Source organism: Gymnogyps californianus, chromosome 1 (assembly GCF_018139145.2).
Source record: "Gymnogyps californianus isolate 813 chromosome 1, ASM1813914v2, whole genome shotgun sequence".
In the NCBI taxonomy this organism is placed as follows: Eukaryota; Metazoa; Chordata; class Aves; order Accipitriformes; family Cathartidae; genus Gymnogyps; species Gymnogyps californianus.
In genome coordinates this window covers 25897247-25908651 of record NC_059471.1, presented here as the reverse complement: position 1 = coordinate 25908651, position 11405 = coordinate 25897247, and the positions used below count along the sequence as shown (strand labels likewise).

At 35.8% G+C, this 11405-nt stretch overlaps 1 protein-coding gene across 4 annotated transcripts in view; it reads right to left on the bottom strand.

Moving 5' to 3' along the window:
• The window catches only part of NBEA (neurobeachin), a 519980-nt gene that overhangs the window by 332852 nt on the left and 175723 nt on the right, over positions 1-11405 (bottom strand). For 2 of the 4 annotated variants that reach the window (XM_050890750.1, XM_050890767.1), the window contains exons 23-25: positions 9648-9865; positions 7977-8130; positions 1106-1114 (exon numbers count right to left, since the gene is read on the bottom strand). In XM_050890750.1, the coding sequence (XP_050746707.1) occupies positions 1106-1114; positions 7977-8130; positions 9648-9865 (381 nt within the window). Of the gene's footprint in view, positions 1-1090; positions 1115-7976; positions 8131-9647; positions 9866-11405 lie in introns of all 4 variants that reach the window. The other 2 variants (XM_050890741.1, XM_050890758.1) reach the window with 2 other exon arrangements.

Genomic DNA, 11405 nt, shown 5'->3' with positions numbered 1-11405 from the left:
TGATTTGGGAAGGGCTGTCATCTGTCTGATCTACCCAATAATATCAGAAAAATGGTAAAACGACAAATCTCAGAAGAACAATTTCCAGCCTATCTTCTTTAGCCAGGTCTCCCCTGCTTAGTGTGTGCTGTGTTCCTACTTTTTGGAAAAATAAGTTGCTGGTTTTTTTATAACAGACTGGAACATCATTTTTGAAAGCATTCATCCAAAGAAAATATATTTGCAAAAATCTATAGCCATAACAGTCTGCTAGAAAAACTCATAGGTGGTTATACAAACTTGAACTTCGAACTCATGCTTGAAATAACATCAGGCTTGCTAGCAGCCAATTGACTGCCTGCTGTTGATTTTTCTCAAGCTTCAACTGTATTGCATCAATCATAGTCTTAAACCTTCTCAGAATTTCTATTGCTTTATTTTTTTTGCAAGTTATATAATAAATTCATTTTGTATAACACTTCAGTGTATTTTACCAAGATTTTTGCAAACTTTGAATTGAAAAAAAAAATCTCTTTTTTTTACAAATCTTCCTAAAATCCTGCTGGATGGAAGAAAAAAAAAAAGACTGACAGTTTTTTTACAGCAAAACTTACCATCAGTTCTACCTGTTAAACACAGCACATTGATATTCTAATAACATTTAAAATAAGCTCCATTGTTGATCAAGCTGCCTGCAGGTATTAGCAATATTTTAGACAGGTGTAGCTCAAAAACTCTTTAAAAAGTGAACTGATCACCATTTCGTGACTACTCAGTGTAGTTTAAGAGCAGTAACAAGTCTCCCACACAATTAACATGTTCAGGGCCTAAAGTTTTTCTATTGACAACCACATTTATAACTTAAATTAGCTCACGGACCTGCCTACATTCAGTTCGGTAGCTAACAGTAAGCATCATACTTGACAATGCATTAAGTTACTCAAGGGAAACATGTTAGGAAAAGTTAATGATTACACCCAATATATTCCTATTCACATCCTCCTATATGATATAGGAAAATAATAATAATAGTAATAATAATAATAAAAAGCCAAAATATTAAATGATCAAAAATAAGGTATTTTTGAAAATGCAAAAAACTGAAACTTACAGCAGCAATACTAACCTTAGAACCCTGGACATGCAACAGACAAAACAGACAACAGATCACAACAATAAAAGAAAAAGAAAATTATTTAAGTTAACTAAAAATACAATGTAAAATTGAAACAAATCAGTATCTTGGAATTATACATTTGTTTAATTTACAATTAGAACAGCAAAACATTTCAGCTCAGCATGAACATTTGAAAATAAAGACTTCTAAGAGATAGCTATGCACAAGAAAACTGTAAATCTTGTATTATTATGGAGTTCATGTAAACACTGATTCTTCCAAACCAATGTACATCTTTTATATAGTAGATAGAGCACTTTTATGAAGCAATGTAAACCAAAGTAATGTTTTCACTGATTATGTAGAAATAAAATGAGCGTTTTACAACAAGCTATTCAACTGAAATGTAATAAAGTAGTTAGACCTTGTATGAGGAGGCAAATATGTTTAAAATGCTTTGACAAAACAAATATAAATCACAAAAAGCAAACTGGTTCTTCATGCATAATGCTCCTTCCTTTGAAGCAACACAAGATAGCTCATTATATATATATATTACATTTGGGTGTGATTTCTTCAACCTAAACCAGTATCATACTGGATATTGAATGCTTTCGAACCACAGAAAAAAAATTAAAGATTCACTAAGCCCCTGGGACTGAGTTAGTCTTCAAATTCCAAAGTTCACAATTTAATAGGTGTGTTAAATTTTTATGTTTTAGTTTTAGGTAGAAGTACTTCCTCTCTTATCACAATGGGCTAGGAACTAATCCTTGTTTTCACTGGTTATGTTTTAAAAAGAGAAAGAAACTGAATTTTCAAGGGTAGTATTTTTGCCATTTAAATAGTGGAAAAACCTAATCTAACAGAAAGAAAAACAAGCTGAAACAAACTGCTTGCTTTCCTTTTGGAACAGAAAATACCATGTTCAACCAGTTTTTAAATGTGTCTTCCTCTTTTGTAGCTGAATGCATCTCGAGAATTAACCTGTGGCTATTATCTCTCGATTACTAGCTGACAATTTTTACATCAGTGTGCTGCTGTTGATTCTCAGAATTGTTATAGATCACACAGCACCTGTGGCATCACATGAGTCATGAATATGATCATGGTAACACTATATGCAGGACATACAGAAAAAAAATCTCATCTTGGCTTTTAATCCACAGACCTAATAAGGCTGTCTTTAAATGTTTAATTGAGTTTTGTAGACAGCCATTCATATAACACCAGCAGCCCTCAGATCACAATTTCAGAGCTGCTGTTTTAAATGCTGCAAGCAAGAATTAGAATTATAGACTTCATAGAATAAGCGGAAAACCAAACTAATTGCAAGGGGTTTACTCTCAATTGTCACATATATTTCAACTCCTCAAATTTCTTTTGCCTTACTGAATGTCCTCAAGTCCTTGTCACAGCTGCTGTCCTTGTAGTAAGCAATGATTACTTCAAATTCCTAGCTTGTACACAAAGTGTTTTGTCTGGCAACCAGATGCTATTAACAGAAAGCATCTTCTGCACTTACAGCTCCCCAAATATGCTTTTTTCACACCTGTACACCATCTTAAAAACGTCTTCCTTCTAGCTGTAATTAAAAAAAAAAGCCTCAAAGACCTCCCCCACAGAAATGGAAAAAAAAAAAAAAAAAAGGAAATCAGTATTTTATATTTTACAACCCCCCTATCATATTGGCAGAGTTATCTAACATCCCCAATTTAATAAGCAAGACATCAGAATCAACAGTGAAACACACTCCAGCTTATATTGTAAAACAATGAAACTGGTTATATTTTTTTGTTAATATTTGCTTCAATTTTAGATTGTTTCATATATACAATTGACAACCCTTTAAAAACACCAGCATTTGAAGCAAATCCTTGTACAGACCCTGAGACAGAGGTGGTATAGAACTGAAATCAAGGGAAATATTAAAATGTGGGAATAGATTACTGTGAATTACAGTAAACTTTCCCCTGTGTTCCATACAAACATATAACCTTCACTGTACTTGAGTCACTCACAGATTTGAGTGGTTTGTTTTCACAGATAATGCATTTTTTCTTTTCTTTTTCCTATTCATATTTAGAGGCTCCTGTTCACAGCACTATTCAGATCATCCTAGTCTGGATTAAAAAAAAGCAAGGCAAAAGGTAGATTTCTATTACAAGAATTCAATAGTGAGGAAATTCCATAATTAAGATTGCCTGTTCTACAGCAGACAAGGGGTCATGGAGTAATCTTCCACCCAGCCCAGAAGAATTGCCATTTCACTCCAAATCCTAACTATGCAAAGGAAAAAGTCTTTTTGAAATGGGAAATTCCCCAAACATTCATCTTTGTAAAGAAACTGTGACAGTACTGCTTTTTCAGCGAAGGAGGGAACACAATACAGAATCTGTTGCACAAAAGAAACAAAAAAAAAACCCCTAACTGCAATTCCTCCAATATTCTGAAAGTAATTTTGCTAAATTTACTGAATTTACCTCTTGGTTCTTTTCTGCATATAGCCTTAATTAATTCAAGCATCCAATATTCAGCATCTATTCTACTAATGAGAAATAGGTTAAATGCCTTTAAAAAAATGAGAGGCAATGGGACACATGTAATAACAACTAACTCTATAGCAGATTGTTGAGAAGAGAGTTTTGTAACAGACATTTCGGACTGTTTAAGAACGAGCAGCCCAGGATGAGGCTTTGCTTGAACTCAGACTGACACACTGAAGTCAAGGAACTGTGGATAGGTAGGACTGTGAGATCGATAAAGGAACTATGTGTTTCTGTCTGTCGTCATCTCCGTTAGAAAGCAAGCAAGCTACCTCGTAAAAGAGGCTAGATTCAGCTCCAGGTTAACAATCACTGCAGTTGATGGACCCTACAGGGATCTGGCTGACCAGCCACTAGATGTCTACATCAGAGATAGCCAAATAATTTGCTTCTATTGAGTAGGTCTCCATTGGCTAGAAATCTAGTCCACATGTAAGTACTTCAAGTGGATACCTAAATTTACCCTAATCTCTTCCTGAATTCCATCTTGTTTTATCATCCCGAAGTAAAAGGGTAGAATGACCTTTACTGTCTGTTCCACAGCCTTTTTGCTCTCATATTTCATTATTCCAGACCAAAAAGTAAATTAATTTTCAGAAGTAGATGTAAATACGTGTCCTATGCCACAAATACAACACACTAGGAGGAAATAAGTAAGAACTACTACTTTAAAATTTTAATATGGGCCCAAAAGGCCTTCAGTGGGACTATTTGAGAGTCACCATTCATGAAAGTGAAAAAGGAAGAAATGAAGTAACATGAGCTCATACTTCTTGATAAACTGAATATATGTATTCTACAGGATCTACAAAATGTGAGGGTTTTGACACCCCAGAAAAGATCCACAGGACAGAGATATGGAGGATCAGAGGCTTCCAAAAACAGACAAACTAAACAAGATGAAGACTCTACGGATTCAAACAGGCACACCAGGAGATATGACTCAAGCCTACAAAGTCATAAATGATATGGAGACAAATAAAGACATGATTAACCACTCCTTTCACAGCATAAACAGTAAGGCACATAGTGACTTTATACATTTAAAGCAGGCTTAAAAAAAACAAAGACAAGAAGTGCTTCAAAGGTTATATAATTACTTTGTCAGACTCAATGCCATAGGATATTAGGGAGGCTAAAAGCATAAGCAGCTTCAAAAAAGATTAGATAAAGTCTAGAAGGATGAATTCCTCAGTAATTATTAAACATGACAGCCCGGACACCCTCTCTAGCTGTTAAAATCCTAAATGCTGAAACGAAGTATCATTAGAGCAATCAATATGCTTGCTCAGACTTCTGTATTTTGATGTAAGCTGCAAACAGTCACTGTTGGAGGCAGAATGCTAAACCAGCCGGTCCCTTCGGCTGACCCAGTAAGGCAGCTTATGCAACATGTGAACAGCTTGCTTACATAAAAGTAGTGCAGTACTGCTTGACTGGACTTCTAATACCATGCCCAGTTTAAATTACAGAATCACAAAATCACACACAATCACAGAATGGTTGAGGTTGGAAGGGATTCATGAGATGCAACACAAAATTTGGACTGTATATCTTGTGGAAAAAAACATTCATTAATGTAATTAACTAGTACACAGCAGGCTCCATCTGAAAAATCAAGAAACACCTTTTCACTGTGAGGGTGACTGAGCACTGGCACAGGTTGCCCAGGGAGGTGGTGGAGTCTCCATCCTTGGAGATACTCAAAAGCCACCCGAACACAGTCCTGGGCAACTGGCTGTAGGTGGCCCTGCTTGAGCAGGGGGGTGGCATCAGATGACCTCCAGAGGTCCCTTTCCAGCCTCAAGCATTCTGTGATTCTTTGAATCGGTGAGGGAGAAAGCGTATTGGCTCTTTCCTCCCTTGAGAGTTACTCTGGCAGAAAGTGTCACTAGAAGGCCTGCTCTAAGTGTTTTTATGCAGTGGAGACGTCACACAAATCTTCCAGTTTCAGACCTCTTCTCTCTTCCAATTAGCAGCTCTTGGAAGGAGGAGAGTGAGACAGAGTATTTTGTAACTGATTGTAAGCACTGGACTACTTTGCCCTTTCAAGACTGAGAAGAAACATATTCCTAACCAGCAGTCCATCCACTTTCTCCACAGCAGTTCAAGGATGCAAAAGTATTAGAAGTCTGAGAATCAGCACAAAATGTCTTTTCATTTATCATATGATGGATATTCAGAAACGGTCTGATGCCCAAGAGGGCATCTTGTCCCTTCATAACTGTGATCCAGAACAATATTGAGGGATAGAACCTTCTCCAAGAAGGAGGAAGGATGTGCTGGGCTCTTTGTATCTGTCACAATGATGAATAAATCCACCTTCCTGCTTATGTTTATGGACAGGCAATGACAGAACAGGAATGGAGTTGAATGGGAGGGAAGAAGCTCTCTGCTAGGTGCAAGTGATTATGAAATCATCATCTAGACAGTAACGGTTATTTCCATGTGAAGGTAATTTGTGATTTTATCCATTACTTCTCCCTACCCTCCCTGTATATCTGGGATGAAAGTAATCCCTTTTTTTTAATTTCACAGAGTAGGATTAATTCAGTTTGAAGCCAGCTACTGATATTTTAGTGAATTAGTTTATTTCACAATTTATTTTTATTTTATTATTCTAAACAGATGGCAAAATTGAGTATGTAAGTAATACACACAGTTCCCATGTAATGGAGAAATGCATGTATAATACACAAATTTGAAAATGTAGTCTTTTGTATCAATGCATGAAAATCACTGCTATTGTAGCAAGGCAGTATCAACACACAATATTTTAACAAATGGATGTGTAATTTATAAAGCTGTATCAGCTATCTATCTATACACACACACATATATATTTATTATCCAGAATAGAGGGAAATGGTGAACTGCAAAATTATTATTCTATAGAATGGTTCTGCAGTGTCATAAACCAGGATAAGAGCTAAAAAACATGAAGACCGTTTGATGGAATTGCAGCCTAATTAATGCTGTGCCTGTTTTATATTTTTATATAAAAGATGGCAAAGAAAACATCTTCATTTTCAAATGATGCCTAAAAGAGGTTTGTTTTAAAAAATATCTCCCAGTGTCCTTTTATCTAAAGACAGTACAGCCTGCATCTCAAGATGGCTTGGTGTGCACTCTCTCATACTTGTCAATATTTACAATGAAGCACTTGCAAAATCTTTTATTCAGCAACCCTGATGTCATTCTTGTGACTACAGACAACTAAAGTCTTTCCTGTGAGTCTTGCACTTTTGCTTATAGCAAATATTTTCCCAGGTAACACAGCGAAAATAGTAAAGACACAGCATTTTACCATTAATTGCCTGGCTGAAAGTCATATTAATGTTTAGCCAATTGCTAGTCCATACATTCATACCTTTCAAATAAAATCGTGCAAAATAGGGTTTTTTGCTAGCTAACTAGAAGGAATAGTAGAGGCAAAGTAGAGTAATCTTAGTTGCTGAAAGGCTAGAATGAGGAATTGAGCTTTTACTGTCAAACTACATTTGTAGCCTCCAGTGCCTGCTAGCCACGTTACTTCAGAGGAGCCTCTTTGTCCCTTCTGGGCCTCATTTTCTCCCCTTTGAAAGACCAATATTAACTGCAGATGCTTATGTGATGCTCAAGATAAAATATTTAGTATGAAAGAAAAAGTTACAGATATTATATGCACAGACAAGGTGTCACATTCAAATACGTAATCACTATTGACAATAATGTAATATTTAAAAAATATTTCTCCCTTTTTCATGAAGCATTCTACTAGGCTACTCTGCCTGTGTGAGCTATGATCATCTAAGAACTTACAACTTACTAAGAACATTGGAGTGGACAAAAATATCAGCCTATTTCAATACAAGATTGTAAAAAAAAAAAAAGGGGGGGAAACGAAGGTCAGGACCTACTGAAGGAAGAAGTAAACAGAGTAGTGAGGGGATAACTTCTGGTATCATTTGGCATGCGAACAAATGGTGGCCATGCAAAACAGCTTTATGAATATCAATGACTAGCCATCATAAAGCATGTAATTTTGTTACAGTAATCATGATTCGTAACCATGATCCTAATGGTCTTCTCTTTCAAACAAAATATTAAATACCTATGAAATATTAGTCTTACTTAGTACTACTTCTCTAATAAAATTAGCATTTCAAATGCAAAATATTATAAACACTCGGTATATCAAAGCTTAACAGTTTCCATTATAAATTTAAATTTTTTGAAGGAATTAGCAGAGAGGGGACAGGAGTCCCTAAAGACAAAAAGTCAGCTGCAAATAGTGGTTTGTATTATTAACAACAATTTCTAATATGACCACTAGGTGGAAATATTGTACTTACAGTTGGGGATGTGGCTGCTGACAGCAATGGTAAAATTCCTCCACAAGCAATAATAATATTGTCTACCATCTGGGAAATGAGGTGTATTGTGTTGTGTACAAAAATAATATTTTCATTGCTATTGACAAAGTCCATCACAGACTTTGTGGAGTGACTGCAAGAACAGAAGAAAGGATGGATTAAAAACAAACAGTTAAAATAAAAGTTTAGATAAATTTATTCTTTGCAAGCAGACCATGAATGTTTCTTTGATATAAAGGCAAAATCTGGTCTACAAAACTTTGCATGTAAATTGTCTAAAAATATGAACAGGACTGGTCTAATGAACAAAGAGATTGCTATCTATTTTCACACCACGATTAGTTTCAGATACCCAGTTGAGAACAGTGGCTCGTAACCTTTTATTCTCATCAACTAGTACTTCACTTCACAGTTCTGAAAGCAGTGGGGTGGTTTCTTCAGTGTGAAAGTTATCATTTAATATTAAGAGTTCACCATACTGCACCAGTGCCATTTGAAGCACCCTTGATAACACCTAAAGATAACACCTGCTAGTGTTTTAAAGGAGAAACTTGATAATATGGTGATACCTTGATCTAATATTAACTTTATTAACTAATATTAAATTTAGCATTAACAATAGCTTTGCAAGCCACAGATGTTAATAAGATTAGCTGAAATTTCAGCAACTCCTAATTGGTGAGAAATTGTCCCATGAAACAGTCACTCCCCAAAACTAGAAATCGCTGTGTGAAAATATTGAGGAATACTCAGTCCATAAATATGTTCTTTTCCCAAAACAACATTGTTGCCTGCCAGCCAGCAAACAAAAATTAAAGGCTTCAATTGAAAATATACAAACTGAACTTTAATCTCCAAGCATTACCTAAACACAAAGTAAAAACCCTTCCCACATATCTGGCAAAAAACCCCCAAAATTATAAAAATTGTCTATTTCTTAGTGACTGTCACAGAACAGTTCACCAAACTGGAAATTCAATACAATATAAATTGGTCCTTGGATATAACTATGCTCAAGTTTTCTGAAAATGAACTATTCTGTCCTGGAAATTAGATTAAATAGTGTCTATTATACCCAAGGGCTCTGATAACAATAAGTTATCGAGTATCTCCGTTAAAGTGTACAAAAAACCTAGGAAATCACATTGCTGTCATAAAATATAATATAACCACCAAGACTAACCACAACTAGGAGCTCACATGCAAAAAAATATTTGTCAACTAGAAAGAGCAATTCCTTAGAAAATGTTATAGGAAAGAGGTTTTATTCATAAGGTTTGCAGGTAGAGAAGCTCTCTTAATTGATCAGTTGAAGAACATGGCCATTAGCAGACACACAAGTCTTCCTCATGTCTGAAAGAGAAGCAACAGATTCTAACACTAAACATAAGCTGAAAGAGCAGCTCAGTTTAGTTAGGTATGTATGAGTTATACAATCCCTCAAGAAAACAGAAATTGTTACCTATGAAATAGAGCTGTTACAGGCTGGGAAGGGGCGAAAAGAGAAGATACAAGATACAGAAGGGCACTTCAGCTAACACCCGCTCTTTCCCTTCCCACTATTCCAGTAACATCCCCTCTACAACACATCTAATTTTTCCTTGTTGATGGAAACACAAATCGGGAGTTAAAGAAGAAACAACCACATACCTTCTCCAAACATGTACATCTGTTTCTAGTGCAAAAAGCAAATCTGTCAGGAGCCTCTGGTGCATGGGAGACCATTTAAACTCTGGAATACGAAACATAGTTGTCCGTGGACCGGGACTAAACTGTCGTCGCTGCTCTTCTGTCATTGGCATTCCTCGAAATCCCAAGTCAACACGTAAATCTCGGTCTTGCTGGGTAACAGATCGACCCTGTACTGCCTACATCAACAAGAAGTTCAAAAATCACGTTAACTTCTTGTAATGTGTTTTCGAATGGATCACAGAATTTGAGAAAGGATGGCCTAAAACCAGATGCGAGCACAAACTACATGAGATACTGATATTCCAAGGTGGGCAGTATCCTTCAGTAAAGGAGCTGCCCCAATTCAAACCAATCGACACTGAGGGGCTACAGCTGGCCTTACTTTCAGCTATTCACCAATGTTTTACACTCAGGTTCTTCACTTGAAATATTACAGAAAAGACCAAATGCAGCACATACAAGGTCAGCAGTGACAAGACTGTTTATAGGAAACAACTGTTCTTTTGTGCTGATAACACCATTTTCTTTGAATATTTGTCTCAAAACATGGACAAACTACACAGTGATGGCTTCAAGGAATCAGTGTACTTTTAGACAGCTCCTCATTTTCCAAACCCAATTTATTTATCTGGTCTTTTTAGCAGGATCATTAGAGAATCAAGTAGTCTCCCAAATCTCATTTTGCCAATTTTGTTACGCTTTGTTAATTGGTTAACAGTTTTATGGATCCTCAGGACGTTCTTTAGATTCTCCCAACAGGTGGTGGATGTGAATTTCATTCCCTTTCAATACCTTCATAGTCACGACTGTTTCCACTTGGTGATTAAGACAAAAGTAAAAGATACACATAGAGGACATGATGGAGAACACCGTGAAGGAAAAAGTAGTAAAGAACAAACATTTTGACTGAATTGGAGGCAAATATTAATAACAACAAAATTACTTATAATGTGCAACATCTCTGAAAGGAAGAAATACAAAGTCTGATCCTTGAAATTATTTTAAAGTGACTTTAGATTAACTTAAAACTGGCAAAATAGAAAATATACTTGCTTTGCTCACATATTCATTTCCTGATCTCAGCATACTGTTTTAAGTCTGGACATTTAAAAGCAAAAAGACATTTACAAAATATTTGTGCTAGCAAGGTAAAAATGGACATGGCATTGGAGTTAGGCTGGAAAGCTTCTTAGATCTTTAGTCTGATTTTGATCTTCCGTAGCCAGCATTTTGAGAGCAGGGCAGGTTTTCTTCATTCAGTTTGACCTATTGGGATCAAAATCGTTACTGTTGCTTTCATTTCCTATGTTTTTCTTAAAGTTATCTTTAAATGACGCTTTTCTTTTTTTCTTAGACTTAGCTAAGATTTGAATTTTTTGCATGAATCTTCTACATAGTGCTTTCAATTCTGTTTTCAGTCTTTCCTAGTTGGGATCATAGGAAAGAGTTAATTTTATGTTCTTCAATATTTGATCTACTATTAATAAAGGTATTAACTCTTCTTAGAAGTAAGCAGGAGTCCCCATCTCTACTTTGTTGTGCAATTTGTTGCTTCCTTTCAGTCCATTTGAACAAAAGACAGCTTACTTCTTACTGATAAGATGGGGAGCTGATTGTAGATCTGTTTTTAGAGAATCTGATGTTAGCAACAACATTCACATACCACTTGTTCTCTTTTGGGTACAACTACAGGTAGTTGTCATGTCAGCAGCAGTA